General features: G+C 42.9%; 1 protein-coding gene and 1 long non-coding RNA gene across 5 annotated transcripts in view; one reads left to right on the top strand and one right to left on the bottom strand.

Moving 5' to 3' along the window:
• SERTAD2 (SERTA domain containing 2) overlaps window positions 1-5,038 on the top strand; it is a 131,066-nt gene extending 126,028 nt beyond the window's left edge. For all 4 annotated transcript variants that reach the window (XM_083606722.1, XM_083606721.1, XM_083606720.1 and 1 more), the window contains one exon: window positions 2,226-5,038. In XM_083606722.1, coding sequence (XP_083462848.1) covers window positions 2,230-3,189 — 960 coding nt within the window. In that variant the 5' untranslated portion in view covers window positions 2,226-2,229 and the 3' untranslated portion in view covers window positions 3,190-5,038. The remainder of the gene's footprint in view (window positions 1-2,225) is intronic.
• LOC310759510 overlaps window positions 1-25,900 on the bottom strand; it is a 121,061-nt gene that overhangs the window by 2,240 nt on the left and 92,921 nt on the right. The window lies entirely within an intron of this gene.

Here is a 25,900-nt window from a genome sequence, read left to right as displayed (position 1 = left end):
AATCTCTGTAAGCAGTTCTCCATAAGCTCAGCTCTCTAAACAGCTGCCAACAAGTGGCAATAGACTACAGATCACCCCTTTTAACTGCAGGGGAATGTGTCATGATGCCTTAAGGCAGAGGTAGCAGACCTTGGACCCTCCAGGTGTTGCTGGACTACCACTGACTCTTGGCCATACTGACTAGGACTGATGGGAATTTGAGTCCAACATCACCTGGAAGGCCACAGGTTAGCTACCATAAGGGTTTAAGAGGCTGTAAGCTAAATCCTCTGTGTCCTGTAAGAAGAAGAATACAGGAAATCTCAAATCCCAGAGTGACAAAATTCCTACTTTTGCAACCAACACATCCAAATTTTACATTAGGATTAAATGATGCACATTACAATGTTTTATTTTTGGCGCACACTTGTTGCAGGTGGCATCTCTGCCAGTTTTCATGTTATTTCAGTGGTTTAGTAATGGACTGCATAATATCATGGGACAATATTTGGATTTAAATCAAGGGCTGTCCCATGGGTGTAGCCAAGGGGGGGGGCAGGGGGGCAGCTGCCTCCCCATCAAGTAAAACAATAGAAATAGTTAGCTAACTGACCAATCACGTTGGTTCTGCCCCCAACAAAAGTCCTCCCCCGCAAAAAAATACTGGCTATGCCCATTGGCTGTACCTGTACTAGGTGAGGATGTCCCACCCTGTGATTACCAGTTTATATCAGTTTGGAGTCCCTTACTCAATTAGCAGAAACCAGTTTCAGCTTCCGCATTCTCTCTGTAGCCCTGATAGCTAAAATTTTCCTTATCTTTCAGTGAACACCGATTAATGATTGGTGGGAAGAACGAGGGAATGGGCTTAACCAGTGAACCTAAAGGACTGTTTTAATTCTGCAGGGCAGGCCCAGCATATTTTCTTGCCTGAGCCAAAGGACAAGATGGCATCCCCTTCCCATTCTATGTTGAGAAGTTGACCAGGCAGGCACTTGAATTTTATCAACACTGGTGATGGGGAAGCATCTTCCTCTGCACCTGAGGCTCCAAGCTAACGGAAGGGGCGCAGAGCAGGCCACAGTTCTGTCCCCCGATCCTAAGCTGCTTGAGGAACCTAATGTCCTTGTGCATCTGATTCTTGAGATGTGGCCACAATAGAAAAGGCACTTCCTGCTCTTACTTCCTCTCATGTGACTTTAACCACATATTTGCATTTGAATGTTGAGGCCTTCAGCTCTTTTTCCAGTGCCCTTTACTTGTTAAGGTTTCTTTCTCACCTAAGCTTTGTCAGTAGCAAAGAAACTGTAGCATGGGGCTTACCCTATGTGCGACTCCTTCATATTTCAAGGTGCATGCTTACTGTGATGGCATCAAATGTTAGCAGCATGAAAGAGAGAGATGGTTCTCTCTAGGATGTTTGTTCTCTGGCTTTAGAACCTGAGCAGAACTGTCTCTGAATCTGTACCTTAGACCTTACTTTAGAGTAAGGCCCTTTGCATTAGGGTCCCAGAACCAGTGCAGGTTGGATTTCTCTCTTTCCAAATTAATTACTATGACACACACACACATACATGCATATCTACACCATTCAGTTATTCTGATGTTAAAACCCCATGAGTAACTTTGATTTCCAACTCATATTTGGTTTGTGTTTAGGGGTAAGTTAAATTAGACAAGTGCTAGATTAAAGGCAAGAAAAAGAGCCTAGAATAACCAGGAATTCTGTCTGGTTTCTCTCTCAAGGATAACCTGGTGGAGATGGGGGGTGGGGGTGTCATTCCCTGGTTCTCAATGACTTCCCAGATAGAGAAGGTTTTGGCTTCCCTTTCTTTTTCTTCTCTATGCCCCATGCAGGGTGCAAGGTGAGGAGAGCATATGATACCCAACATCTCCATCTCTGAAACTAACATGATCTCCTCAATATGCGCTATTCTGCATGCCTGAGCAGAAACTGTAACTTTTGATAATGTGTGTGAATCTGTTGCTTTGCTACTTGTCAGAGTTCAGGCGCGCATGGCAAGCTGCTTTGATAGAGAGCTGGGCCCTTTTTTCTTTTCTTTAAAGCGCGAAAGCACTTCAATTTCTCTAAAATTTCAAATGCCTTGTGCATTGTCACTCTAATAAATTACAAAAAGACCAAGACCACAGTTTCTGTGCAGTTCTGAGGACTTTTCTTAAAGCAAGATATGGATGTTGCATGTATTTATTTTTTGCTTAGTTATCATTTCCCCCCTTTTTTTCAGATATATGTTGGGGAAAGGAGGAAAGCGGAAGTTTGATGAGCATGAAGATGGGCTGGAAGGCAAAGTGGTGTCTCCTACCGATGGTCCATCGAAGGTGTCTTACACCTTACAGCGCCAGACTATCTTCAACATTTCCCTTATGAAACTTTATAACCACAGGCCATTAACAGAGCCAAGCTTGCAAAAGACAGTTTTAATTAACAACATGTTGAGGCGAATCCAGGAGGAACTCAAACAGGAAGGCAGTTTGAGGCCTGTGTTCATCACCCCTTCACAGCCTCCAGACCCTCTTGGAGAAAACTTCCGGGAGGTTCAGCCTGCCTTTAGCCATCTGGCCTCTCCGCCAGTCCACCCCACTGACTCAGCAAGCACTACTACGCCACTGGAGTCTTGCCTCACCCCTGCCTCTCTGCTTGAGGATGACACTTTTTGCACTTCCCAGGCTATCCTACAAGATGGTCCTATAAAACTACCACCTCCAACTATCCAACCAGTAAAGGACAGTTTCTCCTCGGCCTTGGATGAAATTGAGGAGCTCTGTCCAACACCTACCTCCGCTGAGGCAGTAGCAGCTACAGCAACAGAAATGACGGCGTCTGATAACTCTAAAGAGAATTCCAGTGAATCCAGCATTCAGAAGTCCGAGGGAGTCCAGGAGAACAGAATAAATGAACCTAAACTAATGGACTCTTTACCTGGCAATTTTGAGATCACAACATCTACAGGTTTTCTTACAGACTTGACCTTGGATGATATTCTCTTTGCTGACATTGATACTTCTATGTATGATTTTGACCCTTGCACATCTACTACGGGGGCTGCCTCAAAAATGGCTCCTGTCTCTGCAGATGACCTCCTAAAAACTCTGGCTCCCTACAGCACCCAGCCAGTAACCCCCAATCAGCCTTTCAAAATGGACCTAACAGAACTGGATCATATAATGGAGGTGCTTGTTGGGTCTTAAAATATAGCAACTTTTTACAAAAAATGTTCCAGTATAAACACTTGGTAGTATTTTCACAACCTTCTCCCTTCTTACAAATCTACGCAGACAGACAGACAGACAGACAGACAGACAGACAGACAGACACACACACACACACACACACACACCACTTTGCATGCATCTTTGCTTGTCTTTTTCTAAAAAGGATCACACTAGTTTTTGCTTCAAGCAGAGTTGGAGTGCCTTCATCCATGTATGACCACTTTTAATGTATTTTTGAAAGTGGTTCCTCAAGGGAGACCTGAAATCCTGATATGGGGGGATGCATATTGTAAACAATATTAATATGTTTGACAAAAAAATGAATTGTAAAAGCTAAGCACAAGGATTATGTTGGGGGAAAGCTGTAAATTGCATGTGCATATTTGTCTATTTTTTCTATAAGTTTTACTGCAAGAGGTGAAAATATTATTTAGATAATCGCTGTAACTTTTTGGCATTTTAGCCCTGTCTAGGTTGACATAGCAATTCAGCCTTTTTAGAGGTATTAACTATTCCTCTTTAAATGTTGCATTTACATGGCTCTTAAAAGAAAAATACCTGCTACCCAAATTTATTTTATATTTTTGTACAGATTCTGCAATTTATGATATTGGGGTCTTTTCTTAAGAAAAAGGAAAAAACAAAATCAAAAAACAAAAAGCTGTTTATACTCACACACAAAAAAGGAAATAGCTATTTTGGTAGGATTTGCTCACCCAGTTCCTGCATACACCTTCTGATGTATAAGAACTGCTTGTAGTTTTATACAGACTTGTAGTGTTTTATATGTGTACAATGGTGCAAAGAGAAATTTGGATCAAATCATTCTAAAGTTGGCCTCCCCGAATCCAGACACACATGCTTGAACGAAAAGGCCAAGGGCTCTTCCCTTTTAAAGTTTCACAAATATTTGCTCCCTACCGCGTACTACTGTGATTTTAACAAAAACCTTAGAGCCATGTCTATTCCAACACTGATGTCAAACAGTTGGCAGGAAATAGCTGTGAAACTTGATTCTGATTAAATTCCCTCTTCCTCCCTCCCTGCCCCACCCTAAAACGATCAAGAATGTTTTTTTAAAAAATCATGAAATGAAGCATTTCTTAAAAAATTAAAATACTAAAACCTGACTTCAACCACATTCTTAACAGAAAATTAAGCATCCTTAAGCTCATTTGCTTGGGAAAGGCCCATTATGTGAGCTGGTCATGGAGCAAAAATTTAGGATCCAAATTAATGGCCTTCTGTGTGCTTAACTCTCTGTTGGATTGCAGCCATTGTATTTGCATCTACTTAGAATGTCATGACTTAGTAAGTTGCAATTATTTTTAAATGGAACCATATTACAACAATGTGTCTAGCCTTTTTAAAAAATAATAATTTTTTTTTGGCTGCATAAACTTTGAAAGTAAGTTACATTGAAGTCAGCGAAGCTTTCTTCCATGGAAATGTGTTTTGGGGTCTTGGGAGGAGGAAATGGTGTAACGCGAATATACTGTATTCCTTTGAATTAGTCTTACCTTTCGCCTTTTCTTAGAACATACTCACTGTGTTAACAAGTGCTGGGAAAAAAGAAAGAAACTTCAGTATTACTGCAGTGAAATCATCTCTTATCAGCAATGGATGGACTCACTCAAATATCCTCTGCTGTCAGAACTGGAGCCTGTCCCATGGCGAACTCTTGGTGTCTTCTCTAGGGTTGGTTTTTTGAACTGACTGTGTTACCTGTTTTATTTTGACTCGACAACTGCAGCTCTCTATGCATGTCTCCCTTCCAACTGCAGTCTTCTCATCACAGCTACTGTTGCAATTCCCACCCCCTCTGTTTTCATTTGTGATGTACATTTATTTTAAAGAAAACTTGCAATGTTATCTATCATGCCTGTTGCTGAAATTGCTATGGCATATTAATTTTAAATGGTACTTAATTGAGTGCAGGTTACAAACTATATTGTTGATATGCATATGGCTTCTTTAGGAATAACTTTTATATTTATTTAAGAATTTTTAAATTATGTTTTATGTAATTTGGCCATATTCAGCCAGTTCTGCTCACTTCTTGTCATGGATTTTAAAAAAATGTGTCTTGTCTGCCTTTAAGAAGGCAGCTTTATAAAACTGGCACTTTAGAACAGGCCATCTCTATTTATTTAAAATGCATATAATGTATTATGTGGCATGCACACTCGGCTTCTCATTCCCTTACCAACCAACTTGGCAAATAGAGAATTGCTTGTCTGAGCTAAATGCATCGATTAAATCCCAATTCGGCCATTAGTTTTTAATATTTTGAAAAGTGTTTAATATTTCAGTGTGAAATAAGTGAAGTTTTGAGAGAATACTTTTGCTTATCATCAGTGGTGTGTATGGCAGAGGGTGAGCCATTCAAAACTCCTAATGACAGGGTCTAATAACTCATCTAGATCCATGTATACAGCTGGTGGTATATAAACCATAAATATAAATTAGCCGGTCACACAAAACTGTGTATTGGTGGAGTCTAGCCTTAACAATAACTCCAAAAAATTTACTAGCCCACAGCACTTTCTACTGGCCCATTGACCTACCCACATCTGCGCTAGAATTGTGCAGCACCAGAGTAGTCTGAAGTTGAAAGAGCCAGCTCACTTCACAGTTATAGAACCTTCTCTCTGGGATTGAACTGTAGATGATGCTTCTGTGCTCCAGGCTACCAGCCAAGTTACTAGTTACAGCTTTGGGTGCAGATATTGAAAACTGGAGAGTAATCACATGCATTACAGGCATGGCTCAGCAATTGTTAAACTTACTCCAAACATCTCTCTGCTGGTGCAATATTAAGTTCAGGCTAAAATCCATACAGTTGTAAGCATCGTTAAGAAGAACAGCAATGTAAAATAAGTGCTTTCACCATTGTTAAAATCTGATTCTACACTAACTTAGAAACAACTGTCTTCCTCTTTGGACTAGCTAAGAATTTAAACAAGTTCCATATGTTGGAACATCGTTTTTAGAGCAAAGCAGTAAGTTGTTTTTCAAAAACTGGCCCTTATACCCTGCACAGTGAATCCATTATAACTTTTGTAGCTGAAGTCTATCTTAGAACATAATTTGGAGCAAATGGGTGGCATATGTGACCAGGAAAAGCAACTTCTCTATAGTATTTTGTGTCCAAATGACCAAGTGTTTCTTATAATGCGTTGTAGCCCTTGAATATATGAACTGAAATAATGTCTGCTCCTGGATAGCCTTCTCCCCAGTGTGACTCACATTTCTTGAAGGGCCAACTTTTAACAGGCTATGATTTCTCTCCCCCGCCCCCGAAGTCATGAATACTAGGGGATTTTTATTTACACTCATGTGCAATGAAGTTACAAGAAGAGAGCAGAATTTAAAAGAGCTTTTTTGAATCTGAAGTAATTTTTTCCATTTTGTTTTCCATAAGTTATTTATTCCTTCTTATTTTTCCTTTTGTAAATATATTTATTTTATTGTGAAGCTAACAACATCTGGATTGTAACATGTTCAGAATGTACGGTAGGAATGTATTCTCTGGTAGGAATGTAAATCCATACGAGAGGGGAATGAAAGTTAGGTTTGAAGATTAACTGGGTTCTATTCAGGATACATGTCATTCACAAGATTCATCCCCCATTTCTCTACTCCTCCCTTTCTACTATGAGTAGATCTGGTTGGACAGAATTATGCAAAAGAAAAAAGAAAAAAATGGTTTATAGACTTAGTTATAAAAATTGAGCTGTTTTGTATTCTTGGTTACTTTGTAAAAGGGCCAGATCCAGTTTTCAGCAGCCCAGCATGGCCTTGGTTTCTCTGAGGCTTTGCCCCTTTAGAGACCTTAAGCAATTTATTCTCGCACTGGTACTTGAGTCGGACAGGTGTGTTAGGGCAGCATAGTCTGAGGCACCTGAATATGCTGGCCGATCACTGTAAACATGCACACAAAGACCTGGCACATAGCTTGTTGTTGAGCAGGGCACTAGCATAGTGAGAGAGAAGGTTTCAGGCCAGCTTTCAAAGTGCACTGTTGAACTGGTCATTAGGATAAAACAGTCTGACCACGCAAGAAGAAACAATGTACGTCTCCAATTATGATCCATTAAAATTAGGAGTTGATTGTGTGGGTTATACCTTTGCTAAATTGCCCCTCAAATATTTTTAAAGCGCTTTAGAAGTGTTAGGCGTTTTTTTCATTTTTCCTTTGGCCAGGGAGTTTAACTGGGTGGGGTGTACCAGCACAATCTATTAACAGAGCCGAGTGAGTTTGGCCTTGACGTTGCACCTAAAAGTTGGCAGTCCTTTCCCTCTGCTTTTTGGACTAATGTAGTACAATCTGCTGCAAAAAGGCATGTTCAGACATTTTTGTTGCATCATTTACTTTTTAAAGGCTTTAAACATTTTAAACGCATGTGCAGTACAGTGGTACCTCGGGTTACATATGCTTCAGGTTACAGACTCTACTAACCCAGAAATAGTACTTCGGGTTAAGAACTTTGCTTCAGGATGAGAACAGAAATCGTGCTCCAGCGGTGCGGCAGCAGCAGGAGGCCCCATTAGCTAAAGTGGTGCTTCAAGTTAAGAAAAGTTTCAGGTTAAGAACGGACCTCCGGAATGAATTAAGTACTTAACCCGAGGTACCACTGTACTAGCCAGGGTGCTGATGAGTAGAGAGCACTATTGAAAGAAGCCTGCGACGGATCAGACCCAACAAAGTTGAGTTTCCTTGGGTCCCGGCACTGCCATGGAGAACCTCCTAGGACAAAACTAAGCAGGGGGGAGAGGAATACAGTGGTTTGGAGGCTTGCCCCCTGAATAATGCAACTTGTAGTGACTTTGCTAGTCTTGCGAGTGCTGCATGGCTTGCAGAGATCAACTGGCCTCAGTATGTGAAACTGAGGGAGGAAACCTATGTGGGCAAAAATGGAGGCGTTTTTTGAACAAAAGCTGTTTTCAGGATATTATCACTAGTAAAGTATGAGCATTTGCCTTCATATTGTTTTTGCTGCTCATCAAAGGAATTTGCTAATGCAAGTGCAGACAGTAGATCTTGTTAGGGCAAACATTAAAAAAAAAACCCAGACACACTTTCCAAAGGTTTGCAAAAGTGTGCTTCAAGACAGGTTAAAGTAGTGCTGAGGAACGTAACAGGTCTTCAGAAGTGCATTTTGTGCTGGTGTGAAACAAAACTTTTCCCTGCCCTCCCCACCTTTTAAAAAGATAGCTGAACGCCAGAAGATTTTGCACATCACCTTTCGCTACAGACCCTGAGTTTGAGAGTAAGAACTCCCCAGCATTCCTGTTCCCGAGAGATAATCCAGCAATATAACAGTTCTAAGCACCCTCACTAAACTACAGTTCAGAGAGAAGTCATGCTAAACCATTACAAAACCAATTAGAGTTTGTAGATTTGCTGTGCCCTTGCTCCCAGGCTTCAGGTCCAAAGAACCACAAGTGTGCGTCAGTACTCTTTGAATTATCTCCCTGCCACCATTATTCCTTCTGCAGAATGGGTTGCCTGCTGGAAGAAGAGGTGAGTGCCTGGCCTCACTGTGTGCCCTGGAACCGGTGGGCCCTACGTATGCAGGGACTTTATGGTGGTGGTGTTTCTGACCATCCCAGCCTCCTGTGTGGGTGAAGATTTCCTCACACATTGCCCTTCCTGACTGGTTGCTCATGTTTACAGCGAGATGCATAATACAATCGCAATTTTTCTAAAGTGACCAGTGTGAGAATAAATCGTACAATGTGCGATTTTCCTGATGTCTTACAAACCCTGACTGAAAAGTTTACAGTTAAAGAGAGAGAGCAGATGTAAATGTCCTCCCCTGAAAAATCATTTATTGGCTCTAGAATGTAATTGTGTGTGTCTCTCTCTAACAAAAACCCACAAGAAACACCCCCACACAAACAGTATCTTGCTTTTCTTGAACATTACAATGCTTATAATATTATGGCTGAATTTTATTTTGGAAATTTTAGCTCATTTTATAGCCTTTTGTTTTTCAATGTTATGCTAAAAATAATCCTAATGCAAATTCTGGGTTTTGTTTTGTTTTTTAAAAAAGCTTTTTTTAAATAAAAAAAACACTTCATAAATGCTTAACAGTGTAATCCATACTAGACTGTCTGAAGGCAGAGATTCAGGGGTGAGGGGGAGAAAATATGTAAATAGTCTTAACATGTTTGGTGCATGGTTATTTAAACAGGGCTTGTTTTTGCCAAAAAGGCTGTATTTTCTCTTCCCCCTGTCCCCACCCCCAAACCACAGACCTTAGAGCTGTGCCTTTTCTATGCAATATTGCAGACATATACATCTGAAACCAGATTACTGTATTCACTTGTAGGTATGAGCTGTAATAAACAAAACAAAAAGCAGTTGGGCAAATTACATGGAAATGAGCAGTCTTACTTTTGTAGTTTTATATTATACAATAAACAGTTTAAAAAGAAACACAGCTGTCCTTGGTTCAGTGTTCGGTATTTTCATATAGTAGGAGTCAAAAGGCAAAGAAAGTACCGTACTATGTGCAAGAACAAAGGGGGGGGTGTGGATGAAATTTGTGGATTGGGGGGGGGGTAGAACAGATACAAATACTCCAAGGCAACTTCACTGCTGACTAGAGAGACTAGATAGGATTTACAGCTGATACTGTACCCAAGGATAGCTGTTGGCACTTGTCTGACAATGGAGTGCACCTCCACGGGTGAAGTCAAACTGCTGCATTAACAGTGCCAAAGTGACCCAAAGGAAAGCAGAGCAATACTTTTGGGCATCATTTTTATTCAAAAATTCCTAGCTTTCCAGGTTGACTTTGTAGAAGAAGCTTGCTCAGAGAAAGAAGTTCTCAAAATTTGTTTCCAGTCCTTGTGAAATGTCAATACTGTAATTAGTTAAGGCTCTGTATTATAAGTTCTCAGACCTATTCAAATGTTAACTTGCAGTTCTTCCTCTTAAAAGGCTAGTAAGTGTTTATAAAGGTGCACCAACATTTTCAAAGCAGTTTCTTAGACATACACCACAATAAGACAGATGCTTCATACATATTATGGGGGACGCGGGTGGCGCTGTGGTCTAAACCACTGAGCCTCTTGGGCTTGCTGATTGGAAGGTCGGCGGTCCGAATCTCCGCAGCGGGGTGAGCGCCTGTTGCTTGGTCCCAGCTCCTGCCAACCTAGCAGTTTGAAAGCACACCAAAAGTGCAAGTAGATAAATATGTACTGCTCTGGCAGGAAGGTAAACGGCGTTTCCGTGCACTGCTCTGGTTCGCCAGAAGTGGCTTAGTCATGCTGGCCACATGACCCGGAAGCTGTACGCTGGCTCCCTCGGCCAATAAAGCAAGATGAGCGCCGCAACTCCAGAGTCGTCTGCAACTGGACTTAACTGTCAGGGGTCCTTTACCTTTTACCTTTCATACATATTACCAGAGCAAACCCTAAAAGAGGCCTGTAAAATGAGACTACAAAAGGCCATTCAGCCCTGTTATCAGCTGGCAACATGAGAAAGTGAAACGCAGATGAACGGAGGTTTCCCCCAGTTTCTAGGATTTTGCTAGGATTTTGCTTTTCTTCCTTTCTCAAGGCCCTTAACAATCAACTATTTGAATGCCAGCACTCTGGGGATTGTCCCAGAAACTAACATACAGTTCACATTCATTAAATATTGTTGCATGCCACCCCAATCTCCAAGCAGTGTGAGATTCCAGGGGATCCCGGCACTTACCCAGGGTTAGTGTTTCCTTTTGGAATGAGGCACAGCAGAGACTGTGGTGTCTTTAGGATATATGGCTTATTTATACTTATACACAACCTAAGCCTATGATGGAGATGTTCACAGCATAAACACCCAAAAAAATCGATCTTGTTTCTCCCATAGCCACAGCTATTCAAGTAGAGATCTGGTGTGGCTCTCTGCTTGCTGCTTTTCCTCTAGTTCACACCATAGCCTCAAAACTACTTCAAACTCTGGCTTTGTCCTTCTAGCTATCTCTGAATTGAGGGAGGGTCCCCTCACATTTGCCATTTCGCACAGAGACCCCCTTTCCTTTGTTCTCTTAATGGCTCCTCACCTCATCAGAAATCTAGCCTGGCTTATAGTTTAACACTTGCTGGGTCCAGGGGTTAGAAGGGTCTCAACTCCCACCCACAACTCATAACACTATCAACTACTGTTCATTGTTTGCAACATATTATTTTGCAATGGTAGTTATCAAATTAAAAAGGATCAACGGTGTTCTGATTTGTGTGTTAGGGATCTGCCCCATTCATATACTTACATTACAGGACAGACTTGTCAGCTTTGCAATGTTGAGAACTATACTCTTCCCCTACCCCCTGCCAAATAAAACCTGAAATTTTCAAGAAATCATGTTCTGCACCCTAATAATGGTTTTGCAGGCCGTGGGCATGCTTAAACACAGTAGTTTGGATCCTAATATAAGTTAGCCAAAGGAAGCATAGCTTCTTGGAGGAAGGGGGAAATTGCCCCAAAGAGGGTGGGTCTTGCACAGGGTTTGGCAACTTCCCCCTCCCTCATCAACCCCCCCATGCCTTTTCACATTGTTCAGCAGGGCCCCCTGACACCCCACTTCTGGATAGGATCTTCAAGAAGCATCAGTGACTGCAAGGAGGGATTGGAAATTTTCCTTCTGTGAACTTCCTGAAGTTAACTTATAACTGGTGACTTGGATTCTGAGATAAGAAAACCTAGAGCCAGAGTTTCAGTCATGCATGCTGTCTTCCTCATGCGGAGTATTTTCTCCATGAAAGCAGGCAACTGAGCCAGTGGGGGGCGGTGGGAATGTCTGCATTCAGATAATCTGTTCCTAAGGCAGATGCGCAACTCACTGTACATTAACATTCATGTACAAAACTAGGAGGGGGGTTTACTGCTGCTGCTTCTTCCACTCAAAACCTCCGGACTGCAGGCACTGTGATCTAAGGTTTGCAAGCATAAGTTGGCAGAAATATAACTGTCTACATTCCCTCCCCCACCCAGTGGTAAAACTTGTCTGCCTCAGACATGCATAATTTCAGGAGGAAGATTTTTGAACAGTGCAAGTCAACAGAACAATTTGCAAGTTATGACAGGTTAAGTCTGCAGCTCACTCCAGGGCCGTATCAGGAAGCAAAGCTGCTGCCGCCTTCTTCAGGTAATAGGTTCATTGAGAAGTTGGGATTTGTGCTTTATGATTATGCATTTGTCCTATGGAACCATAGGCTGCAATCTTCAAAAAGCAGATCAGTAGCCGGTCCCACTGGCTACAGCATCCCTTCTACATAATCAACAACTATATATATAGTCCTTCTGTACATAATTCCTGCTATGTACAATTGATTGTTCTGTAATGCTCTCCTAGCTCTAAAATAATATTGTAAAAATATTATTTTGATTATTTAATTTCTATACCACTTAATATATTAAAAATATCTCTAGTAAAGGTAAAAGGACCCCTGACCATTAGGTCCAGTCACGGACGACTCTAAGCAGTGTACAAAAAACTGAAGCAAAAATAGACAAACAAAATACTACAAAAATATACATTTACATATAAAAAAATTACATCAGTACAAAGATACTAATATATATAAATCAATATCAATTCGTTTTCCTTCTGACACACCCTCCCTCTTAGCCTTTGGGTTCTCACCCAGGGTCCAAACTCCCAACGCATCCATAAAATCTCACAAGGAGAAGAGTTCCTGAAACCAGCGGACTGTTGGATTTTTTATGATGTGCCAATTGCCATAAAAACGACAGCTACTTGATTGATCAGGCCCAGCACACTTCCATTCAGCAGAGCAGTAAAGGCACACAGCTTCCAGCATGCAGAGACCCAGGTTGGAGTAGTGATAAATCACAGGACAACCGTGCTTCAGACAGACTTTCTACTGTCAGGCAAATTAAGATGCTTAACTATTACAGTTATCTACAAGAGTGAGTCCATTAGCAGCAGCCAGAGCCCTGACCACAGTCCATACACTTGTATCTCAGCAGTCCGCAGCCTTGAGTTCCATCAGACCATCAAGAGTCCATCCTGGAGAGTCAATGCACAACAAAAGCAAAGCTGCTTTTATAGAACCCGCACACATCAGGACCAGGCCGGTTTTTTACCATGCCGCCAGATGAAGGATAATATAAGATATATAATTGATATAATAGAATATATGGAGGTTAGAAATGATAAGCAAGCAGCACTGATGTTTATAGATGCAGAGAAGGCCTTTGACAACATTTCATGGACTTTTATGAAGAAGACCATAGAGATGATAAACTTTGGAGAGTCATTCCTTAGAGGAATTGATGCAATCTATTCTGACCAACAGGCTACCCTGATAGTAAATACTGTAATGCAATAACAGAAAAATGCAAAATAATGAAAGGGAAGAGACAGGGATGTCCCCCGTCACCATTATTGTTTATTTTAGTTTTAGAGACCCTGGCTAGAAGTATATGATCAGATGAAGAAATAAAAGGGATAATAGTAGGTTACAAAGCATAAAAACTTAAAGCATTTGCAGATGACCTTGTGGTAACTGTATAAGACCCTATGCCTAGCATACCAAGGGTCTTGGTACAAATTCTCAAGTTTGGAGAAGTAGCAGGTTTTAAACCTAAATAAAAGTAAAATGAAAGTATTGGTGGAAAATGTGACAGAGCAATATAAAAAAGACTTACGAGGGACAGAATGATGATTGAGAAGAAAGTTAAATATTTAGGAGTATGGGTAACAGCTAAGAACATAAATATTTTTAAGGATAACTATACAATAATTTTATTTTTATTTCAATCAATACCCTTGATCAGCAATGCAGGACACTTCAAAGAATGGCAGAAAATGAAACACATGTGCCGCCAAAGTAGGGCCAAATTTAGACAAGATGATGGAGAAGGCATGATTGGATTTCCCAACATTTACAATTTTTGCAAAACAGCATGTGCAGGAGTGGCAATGTCTGGCCTAGAACTGCAGCAGTTGAGAAGAGGAGACATGTTTAACGCATGGTTAACGCGATCCCTCCCCACCACCGTTCAGATTTGATTTAGCAAAATGTAAAGAGAGGAGATCCCATCACAGATCTCTATCATCTTGTGAGCCTTGAAGACACACAAGAGCAGTGGAAGGGGTGGGGGAGGAGGAAAATGAGTTTGGCAACAGCAGAAAGAAATGGTGAATTGTCAACCAGTATTTTTATCCAGTTGGGATTAGGCTGCTCTGCCCTGGCTGCTGGTCTCAGTGAGATTGAGATGTTGGAGTGACCCAATTTATTCACATCTTACATACTGAGTACTAGAGCAGTGAGGAGCAAGTGCCTGATGTAAGGCCAACACGTTTATTGCATATACATATACATATACACATCATACTTTCCCCTGTTCCCCTTCCCGGTCTTTAAATAGAAAATCCTAAAAATTAAAGTATAGAAGAGGGCTCTGTCCTGCACTTTGAGTGGCATGTCCGTTTGCCCACTCTCCCAAGTATACAGATAGCAATGCCTCCTTTACTAGCAAGAAGAGAGTAGCATAAGGCCTTTCCTAGAACAGCCCCTCACACTAGAACTGGGACTACACAGAACAAGAATTGCATAGCTTCCAGCCAACAGAGGAGGTCTGATCAGCACACAATGGGCAATGGTGAAAGCTCATTCCCAAGCACTGAACTTGGGTTAAGGGTACCTGGGCCAAGGGCAAAAGCCCAAAGGGAACCCCCAGTCTCATCAGCAGGAACTTAGCTGGGGTTGTGGAGAGGGGAGTATAGCAGGTTGCCCTCCCTTCCCTCAGCCAAAGTCCACAGGAGACCCCAACCCCCCACTCGTGACTTTGTCATTCTTTATAATTGCAAACTAGACCTATCGGTTGCAGAGGGGACCCTCCCTCTCCTGTTCTTGGTGTTTTCCTTAAGCTGGAGGTGAGAGCTTTGATTCTGCAAAACTGCTCTGCCCTCTCACATCGTGGCTTAGAGACAATACTTTGCTTTTCACAGACATTGGTCTGCAGGCACACAAAGGCATACAAAACACTTCAAGGGTCTCTGCTTTGACTCATGCCATGAAACACCTTACAGAGACCCTGCCTTGCCTGGTTAAAGTTAAGCTTGTTATTTGTGGTTTGTATAAATATTTTTTACGCATCTAATAAAAGCACCATATTCCACTAAAAGCCTGGGTGAACAAGCAGGTCTTCAGCCAGCTTCTAAAACGTAGAGTAGGCAGCAGTCATTTTCCAGAGGGGAGGGAGCTCCAGAACCAAAGAACCACCACCAAGAAGGCTCTTCCCCACATTGGAATATGGCAGGGCCTAAAGGTGGCACAACAAAGTGAGCTTCCCCAGTAGATCTTAAGACATGGCAACTCTATAGAGGAAATGGTGTACTTTCAGGCATCCCAGTCAGTACAAACTTTGAAGCAGGCTCAGAAGCGATAGGCAGCCAATACAGGGTCCCCCCCAACTGGTATTATATGTTTGCAGTAGGCCACCTCGGATAGAAGCCTAGTTCTCACGTTCTGCAGTAGCTGTAGGTTCTGAACCAGCTTCTAGGACAGCCCCACAGAGAGTGCACTGCAATAGTCCACTCTAGAGGTCAACAGTAGATCCCGGTAGTAAGACTTTCCCTGTTCAGGATTACCAGACGCTGGTGAATCAGCTGTATAGCAGGTGAAAGGCACCCCTTCCCCCAAATCTCACTTGAACCTCCAGCTCTAGGAGCACTACCAGACTACAATCTGTTCCTTCAGAGCAACCCTATCCAGAACAAGCAAGCTCCCCAATTCTCAGAGTTGGGAATTACCTACCCACAGGGCCTCCTTGTCACAATTCGGTTTCAACCCACTGGCCTTCATCCAGTCCTCCACTGCATCCAAACACCTGTCCAACACATGCATAGCTTCATCTGACTCAACTGGTAAAGGGAACTAGAGCTGGGTTTCAACAGCAAACTGACGGCATGGCATCATGCTCCAAGCTGGAAGGACCGCTCCCAATACCTTGATATATAGATGTTAAGCAGCATTGGGAACAGAAGAGAAGCCCACAGCACTCCACAGCTTAAAGTCAAGGAGTCAAGCAGGCACCAATTTGTGCCATGTTCTGGTAGCGGTCCTACAAGGAGAAATGCAACCACAGCAATGTCACACTCCTTAGTCCCAACCAACAGAGCCATTCCAGAAGGATGGTATCAAAAGCTATGTAAAGATCAAAGCGCTTGTGGCTGTAGCTGTCTATCATTTTCCCCCTGGCACTAAGCTTTTAAAGGAAGATTCTTCAGATCAGGGTCCACAAGAATGAATGCATTCCTTGTTTGTCACAATATAAGGGGGCATGGTCATAATTTTAAAAGGAGACAGAAATATGACTGAGGTTAACAAAAAGGGATGAGCTAATACACCAGCGTTTTGCAATATCCAGCAAAGACAGCCCAGTGCCAAGACAAAAGGTTTCATTTACAATTCATAACAACTGCTAGGTATTCCAGATGTAATGCTATATAACAGGATGTATATATTTAAAGCTGTAACAAAACCCAAATGCTAACTTATTCCTGCAGGTTCAAAATCCCCTCATTGCCCCTCAATGGGAGACCTGTCCAATAAGCCACTTAGTACAAACACTTCATTATGAGAACAAAGGGTAGCATACAGATATACTGCTGTATAATGTATTGTTGCATGTTTGTTGTCTGCTTTCTTTGTCAATAGGTCTATTACCATGGTCTGCTCTCAAAGCAATACCTGATGAGAATCTGGAAATGATAAAATAATGCTCATTTTTCTTGATGGCCTAAGATGGCCAGTTGATGCTTCTTTATTCAAAGATGGCTTCTTGAGACAGAGATCTGTGCGTAAAGTTTGAAAGTGGAAATATGAGTTTGGGGAAGGTAGAACTTCCAAGCTCCTACAGGTGGAAAGGATGGTCGAGAGACAGACAGATGGACAAGAATTTTATCTTGCAAACAAGTTGTTTACATATTGCAGGCTGGCAAGATGTTGTAACAGTGGTTTTTTTAACATATGAGATTTTCCACTGAAAAGCTGAATCAGGATTTAGTATTATGAAATAGAGCTTGGCATTTTTATGTCAAAAGTGGCATGTGAATGTTGCAAAAAAAAACACACCAAAAAAAAAAAAACCTTGCATACAAAAGAGAGATAAAAAGAAAGCAAAAGGTACCGTAAGTCATTTTGAGACAGAAACACAGAACTAGCTAAAAGGCTTGAGGCATCGTGGGGGTTCTCTCTGGAAATCTGATATTGGGTAGCTGATCATTTTATCTGGTAGAAATACAAATTTGCATTCCTCATCTTGTGCTCTACTTATAAATTTATGTACTTAGGGGACGTGGGTGGCGTTGTGGTCTAAACCACTGAGTCTCTTGGGCTTGCCGATCAGAAGGTTGTCGGTTCGAATCCGCGCAACGGGGTGAGCACCCATTGCTCGGTCCCAGCTCCTGCCAACCTAGCAGTTTGAAAGCACGCCAGTGCAAGTAGATAAATAGGTACCACTACAATGGGAAGGTAAATGGCATTTCCATGCACTCTGGTTTCCGTCATGGTGTTCCGTTGCACCAGAGGCAGTTTAGTCCTGCCGGCCACATGACCCGGAAAGCTGTCTGCGGACAAACACCGGCTCCCTCAGCCTGAAACGAGATGAGTGCTGCACCCCATAGTTGCCTTTGATTGGACTTAACCATCCAGGGGTCCTACCATCTTCAGTGGGACTTGTCCCCTAGTATGTGGGTTTAGGATTGCATTGGTGCAATCCAGTTCCCCAATCTGTTGTGCTGGAGGATCCCTCTTCCCAACCCTGTTGTGCTCCACTAGCCTCTACCAAGAGCAGGAAAGCCCTATAGTAAAGACCACCCAAATGGGGTTGGGGCTTGGCTGGCTCAGGATCTGCTGTAATCTTGGCACAGTGAAGGTGTTACCGTGGGTATTTCTTCCTGCCCCCCTCCCCACCTTTTGTCCCCGGCAGCTCAAGTACCAAGTTTTGCTACTGGCTGTATCACTCCATCAAACTGCAGCTATGGGTTAGGTTTGCAGCCTTAGTTTGCATTACTATATCCACATACCTAGGAGCAAGACACATGGAACTCAGTGGGACTTAATTCTAGGGAAACATGTACAGTATAGAATTTCACTGTTAGCAGCCTACAAATTAGGCCTGTTGCTTATGGCTTTAATTGAGGTTCTGGGGTTTCATCTAATTACAAGTGTTAATTAGCTCACCAATGCAGGATGTCATTGTTGTCATCAACAGAGTGTTGTGAATGGGCACTGTAGTTATTTTATATACATTTACTATTTAAGGCAATAAACTCAATCAGTATTTCTTCCCTTTCATTTCCTTTGGACCTTACTACAAACATTTTTTTCTTTATGCACATGTGTATGTAATATCTGCCAAATTAAATTAACATCCCATGCATCTGATGAAGTAGACTCTGGTCCATGAAAGCTTATACCATAATGAACTTGTTAGTCTTTAAGGTGCCATTTGAATTTCTGATGTTTTAAAAAGCTACGGTCTATTTACTTACTCAAGAAATATCTGGGTGTTAGTGTGATTCCCCAAGCACCAAGATCTTCTCCTATATAAAAATAATGATCAAGACAATATCCAAAAACAACTCCTCTCTTTCCTGAACAGAATAACCCAACATTTCACAGCAGAAGAATACATCTCAGCATACTTTAGAGGAAAAATTCTCTTAGTGGCTGGGTTTCCCCAGATGGGCAGGGTATAAATAAATTTATTATTATTATTATTATTATTATTATTATTATTATTATTATTATTATTATTTGCTCAGGGGCAGCATCAGAGATCAAAATAACCAAAGCTCGTTAACCAAAAGGGATCTTGCAAGACTTCATCCTTCTTGCTTTCCTTCTGTGATGAAAAATAGAACATGACTAGTGATTATATTGGGACGCGGGTGGCGCTGTGGGTTAAACCACAGAGCCTGGGGCTTGCCGATCAGAAGGTCAGCAGTTCGAATCCCCGCAACGGGGTGAGCTCCCGTTGCTCGGTCCCAGCCCCTGCCAACCTGGCAGTTCGAAAGCACGTCAAAGTGCAAGTAGATATACCACTCCGGCGGGAAGGTAAACGGCGTTTCCGTGCGCTGCTCTGGTTCGCCAGAAGCGGCTTAGTCATGCTGGCCACATGACCTGGAAGCTGTACGCCGGCTCCCTCGGCCAGTAAAGCGAGATGAGCGCCGCAACCCCGGAGTCGGTCACGACTGGACCTAATGGTCAGGGGTCCCTTTGCCTTTACCTAGTGGTTATATTGCCTATGGGTTCAATCTACATACTAATCCTTGAGAACTTTAGCATACTTGTTCAGTTCTGGAAGGTCTGCAACTTTTATCTTAAAGGGGCAAAATTAAAATCTGGCTTGCTAGTGTTTAATAGGGGAGAGTGAAAGGAGCTAAGGCTGGAATGACTTGCTTCTACACTTCTCTCAGGCTACATTGCTAGACATACCGAAATCTTAAAGTGACAAGTGTAGCTAATTTTCTATCCTCCCTTTTCAGGAGTGGCATCAAGCTTCCTCTTCATCCATTCATTTATTCACCTTTGCACCCCACCCCACAGCCACATGAGCCCTCATAACAACAAAGCAAAATCAAAACACTGTTGGTGCAGGTTAGATATCTAGGATCCTTCACCATGTGGTAAAAGGACCTTGTAGGCAGGAAGAAGTATAATCGGGAATTACCTCAACGCAGCAAAAATTCCAATGGCATTCACTCCCATGGTGGTTCATGTAAACAAGATACCACCCGATCTCTCCCAGGCCCTGCTTCCTCACTCTCAAAACAGGCATAACATAGAAGTCTCCTGATTTGAAGAAAACGGTCGTATGCTATTGTGGCAACATGGGTGGCATAGGTTGTAACAGAGGCAAAAGTCCTGCAGTCCCAAAAGCACAATGCCTTTAAAGCACATGCGAAACACATGTAGTTTACCCCCACAGATTTACAGTTCCCAGCAACCCTTGACAAACTGCAGTGCCCAGAATTCTTTGAGGGAAAGAATGTGCTTCAAATGTGCTTTAAGGGTATAGTGTGTACACAGTGATTAGGGCCCCATCTGCACTATACATCTGAAGCAGTGTTGTACCATATTAAGAAGCATCCTAGGAACAGCAGTCCGTTTAAATGAGGATTTTAGGTGACTCCTTACTTCCCCCACAAAGCTGCAGAGTAGTTTAACAACCAATCCCTCTTCCCAGGGAACTTTGGGAACCGTAGCTTTGTGAGAGGACTCTGGTAACTCCCAGTAGCCTTAACAAATCAGTTCCCACAATTATTTGGGAGAAGCCATGACTGTTTACAGTGGTATGATACTGCTTTGAATGTATAGTGAGGATGGGGCCTATGTTAGTTATACAGTGGAACCTCTACTTACAACCATAATCCGTTCCAGAGGTCCGGTCATAACTAGAAACGTACATAAGTAGAGGCGCACTTTTCCATAGAAAGTAATGGAAAAGTGAATTGATCCGTTCTAGATGATGAAAGAAGGGACACGGGTGGCACTGTGGATTAAACCACAGAGCCTAGGGCTTGCCGATCAGAAAGTCGGCGGTTCGAATCCCCGCAACGGGGTGAGCTCCCGTTGCTGGTCCCTGCTCCTGCCAACCTAGCAGTTCGAAAGCACGTCAAAGTGCAAGTAGATAAATAGGTACTGCTCCGGCGGGAAGGTAAACGGCGTTTCCGTGCACTGCTCTGGTTCGCCAGAAGCAGCTTAGTCATGCTGGCCACATGACCCGGAAGCTGTACGCCAGCTCCCTCGGCCAATAAAGTGAGATGAGCGCCACAACCCCAGAGTTGGTCATGACTGGACCTAATGGTCAGGGGTCCCTTTAGCATGTTGAAAAACCTTTAGATGATGAAAAACACCCCCTAAAGCAGCAACTTAACAAGGATTTTACTGTCTAACAAGACCATAGATCCATAAAATGAAGGCAATAATCAATGTACAATAAGACAGTATTGTAGATGAAAAAAACTTTTTTTTTCTTACGTGCACTGAGGGTGGGCGGGCTTACCTGGCTACAAGCTGGGGGTGCGGCAAGGGTCAGCAAAGAGCTGGTTCACTTCAGCCAGGGTCACTTTTTTTTCTTGCCAGGCCAGGTTCTTCTCTGAACTTCCTCAGGTTAGTTCCTCGGCAGGGTTTGGGGCTGCAGTGTGCCCTGCTGTGCCTCTTGTAGGCGGCACCTCTTCCACAGCTTCAGGGGTGGGATGGGCTCCTTCTCCCTGGCAGCAGAGGCCTCAGCGCTGCTCCGCAGCCGGCCGGGCAAGCTCCAGGCTGCTGGCAAGGCCTCTGTTCATATCTAGAGGAAAGTTCATAAGTCGAAGCACCTACTGAAGGTCGTAACTGGAATCGTACGTAAGTAGAGCCGTATGTTGGGAAAGTTGGAGGGCACAAGGAGAAGGGGACGACAGAGGACGAGATGGTTGGACAGTGTTCTTGAAGCTACCAGCATGAGTTTGACCAAACTGCGGGAGGCAGTGGAAGACAGGAGTGCCTGGCATGCTCTGGTCCATGGGGTCACAGAGAATCGGACACGACTAAACGACTAAACAACAACAACAGAGCCGTACGTAAGTCGAGGTTCCACTGTATTTGCAGATTTAAAAAATGAATCCACAGGGGAAGCTACCTCTGTCTCTCCCAATATTGCTGGATTCTAGCTGGCACCAGTCCTAGCCAGCATGGCCTATGGGAGCCAGTGTGGTGTAGTGGTTAAGAGCGGTAGTCTCGTAATCTGGAGAACCGGGTTCGAGTCTCCGCTCCTCCACATGCAGCTGCTGGCTGACCTTGGGCCAGTCACACTTCTTTGAAGTCTCTCAGCCCCACTCACCTCACAGAGTGTTTGTTGTGGGGGAGGAAGGGAAAGGAGAATGTTAGCCGCTTTGAGACTCCTTAAAGGGAGTGAAAGGCGGGATATCGAATCCAAACTCTTCATCTACCTCAGTATTGTCTGAGGTAGCGGTACTGACCAACTGGAAGAGGCTCTCCAGGTTCTCAGGCAGGGCAAATTCCCAGTCCTACTTATGCCAGAGGCATGGATGAGTGCAATCATCGTTACAATATACAATAAGGGAAAGCGCACAGTACCATCCAAAGACAGACCAATAATCCTCCTCTCCATAGAGGGGAAACTCTATGCTAAACATCTTCTGGGAAAGTTTATCCAATGGATATGCCAATTTTGCATTACCAGGCCCTGAGCAGGTGGGCTTTTGCCAGGGAAAAACCACCTTGGATCATTGGGTCATACTTTCCCACCTGGTGAATAAATACTCTAGTGCTCCTCAACAAAATACTGTGTTTCTGGACCTAAACGTAACCTTTGCCTCAATCCTGAACAAGCTGCTCTGGAACAAACTGTCCAAATTGGACACAGATGACAGGCTACTCTTTCTCATCAGAAAGCTACACACCTCCACGTGCTGCCAGGTGAGATGCTCCCCATCAGGCAGGCTAACCCCCCCCCATATCATTGCCAACAAAAGGGTAAAACAGAGTTGCGTCTTTGCCCCAATTTATTCAATGTCCTTTTCTTAAACATCCTTGCACCCCATTTACGCAGGGTGGATGGCCATTGCCTGAAGCTCAGTTCCATCCATGTTCCCATCTTACTATATGCCAACAACACAGTCATCTTCTCGCACAAGGACTGGCTTGAAGCGGCTTTTGGGCCACTGCCAGGAATACTGTATAGCCAACGCACTGGAACGAAACTACGCAAAATCTAAAGTGCTTGATTTCTTAGGATCTCGGAAGCCTCAAAAGTGGGAGATCAGTGGAAACCCATTGGAACATGTTAAAAACTTTAAATACCCTATGCATCCACTTCCAATATAATGCTTCCTGGAATTACCATTGTAAGCTTGCACTTAACGGAGGGTCAGGAATCTTAAGGAGGGCAAGACTTTCCAGCCTTGCTTTCTGCTATCATATTTACTGATAGGATGGCTGCTTACAAATCAACAAGGACGGGGGAATAAATAGATTTGCATAAATTAGTATGTGCTGATTTATTTGTATAGAGACGAATATAGAAATAATTGCAGCCATTTAAGTAGAAAAACCTCTCACCGTAGGGGGGGAGATTGCAATGAAGTGATCTGTGTGCTGGCTCAGTTTGCTGTTCTGACCACTGATTGTTGATTTCTCTTATTATGGCTCTTTATCCTTAAAGTGGGCTTGTGCTGGACAGGCCTTCAAACAGAGGAGTCCAGGGGTGTAATTAAATAAGCTCCAGTCTTTATGGGCCTTTATGGGCCTGTGCCCTAGGAATATTCCTTCAAATAAGAGACTAGCCTCTGACAGCCCTTCAAATAGAGGATTGTCATTTGCAAAGTAGGACACATGGCTACACTATCTGTTGACATGAACATTAGTAACTTTACTACTGTACTAATTTTGTGCTGCAGTCTGTTCTCATTTTTAAAAAATGAGGGGGAAACCCAGAGGCATAGAAAGGTCAGGTGGTACCCAGTGCGGAAAATGTATCCCCCCCCCCCGATTTTTTGATTTATTTTTTTTGCCTGCAAAAATGGTTTTACGTTCTTTCATATTTTCTTACAAAGGAATGTGGATTCTGAGCCTCTGATAACACGTAGATGACTATGGACAGATACTTAAATCTACAGGATGGATTGTGTTTTGGCTTGTGTTATTTTATTTATATTTATTGTTTATTTATTTAATAAAATTTATTTTGATAAACCTGCAAAGTGGTTTACCAAAACAAAACAAAAAACAAAAAAAACACCTCAGCAGTAAAATCAAGAAAAATTAACAATCCTACTTTAAAACATACAAAAGCTAAAATATTAAGATTAAAATTACTTCAACTTCCTAAGCATCAAGGTATGCTTGCCTAAAGAAGAAGGTGCCCGAAAAGAGTCTAGCAAAAACATGTGTTTTGTTGAAATTTCAGCCTTCACGACATAGGAAAACGGTCAAGTAAACTGCTATTTTCATGGAGGAGGGTCAAGATATTAACTGATACGCATGAAATTTCATATGTAGCTATATAATCCCTAGTGTAGTAAGATAAGACCTTTGGAGCAGGCATTTTCAAAAAAAAGTTTTTTATGAACTGCCCTAGTAGGGCAGTAATTGTTCCTTGATAATTTGTCACCCCCCTCCATGATGGCACCTGGGGGGGTGACCCCCCCCACTTTCCTACGCCCCTGGGGAAACCATATCACCACCAAGGAGTGGCACTAACCTGTTTGAGGTGACACTTGTTTTAGCATGGAGAGAAGGTCTTTCTTTCTTGCTATTATCCCATTGCTTATCCATTTTTGTTTGTTTGTCCAAAGATCTCAAGGCGATCAACAGCGTAAAAGTGCAAGATAAAAACACAAAAAAATAAAAATAAAAACCGGAACAAAAACAAAATAAACCAATAACCCTCCACAAACACATTTAGTTGTGGTGATCTATCCATCCATTAGAGCACCAAATTCCCACTTGTAATAGTTGTGGACCCTGAATCCTTCCTTACCAAACTCTCCTTGTCAAATAAACAGTAATATTTGCCTTTTAAACTCTGCCTCTAGATCAGCATACAACTACTGACACCAAGTACCGGTGATCTCCAAGCATTCCACATGGAATAAAGTGTCTTTCCCGCCAACCCCAACTTAACATTTAACCAATCACAACCCAACAAAAACCAAACAGAGGAACCAAAATTAAAACCGTTTAAAACATTTTAGGCAGTTGCCCCAACCCATGAGTTGTTCCAGCACCGTCCCTCTGGCCTCCCAGGGTGAGTCTGGGCTCTGCCCCCTGGGCCAAGTGGAGATGGGCATTGCAGCGGGGAGCAGGTATTCCTTCCAGCCCTCACAGCAGCAGTACTCAAAGCAGACACCTTTTCACATTTCTGATCACTTCTTCAGGCCTAGAAACTTAAGTCTGTCAAAATAATTGAAATGCAGCTGGTCTGGGTGCGGAAGGGTGCTTTCCTCCAACCTTCTCAAAGCAACGCACTCTATATCCTCTTGCAGATTCTTCAGGGCAGAACTGCTCAAAGCCACAAATCCCAAGAGGGCCTTCCATTTGCCCCTTTATCCTCTCTGGGGTGCTGCCCTCCTTGCTTATTTCTTTTTCTCCCATCCTAGGCCCTTGCTGTGTGTTGACATATGCAGCTGTTTCCCCTCCAACTGCTTCCTGGAGGCGGGGTCTAGTGTGGGTGGCCAGGCAAAGCAAAAATGCGGACCAAGAAAGGGATGTGTGGATCTCAGCTGGCAGGGAAGTGGGTGGGCAGGATCCTGCTGAGATTTTTAACCCAGCCTTTTCCAGCAGCCCCAAAGCTTCTTGGGATAGTGGTTAAAAGCATAAGCTACAGCAGGACATCCTGGTTTCGAACCTTAGGTCAGCCATGGGCCCATGCCGTAGCTTTGACTAGGTCCTTTCTCTCTCAGTCTCAGTTCCCTCTCAGTGAAATGGGAATAATAATACTGATCTAACTTTTAAGGCTTTTGTAAGTGTTGTTGTGTTAATCCTGAGATGCATCTATCACATCCCCCCTCCCCACCCACAGCACCATAGTGTGCATGAAACCTGATCAATAGTTCTCCAACTGGTCTAGCAATGGGAGATCTTGACCAGCTGCAATGCTTAACACCACCTGACCTCAATAAATCCAGGACGGCTTCATAATAATGAA

This window comes from Podarcis filfolensis (assembly GCF_964270895.1).
Source record: "Podarcis filfolensis genome assembly, chromosome: 3".
NCBI classification, from domain to species: domain Eukaryota; kingdom Metazoa; phylum Chordata; class Lepidosauria; order Squamata; family Lacertidae; genus Podarcis; species Podarcis filfolensis.
The sequence above is the reverse complement of the archived record's forward strand: the minus strand, read 5'-3'. Positions and strand labels throughout refer to the sequence as shown.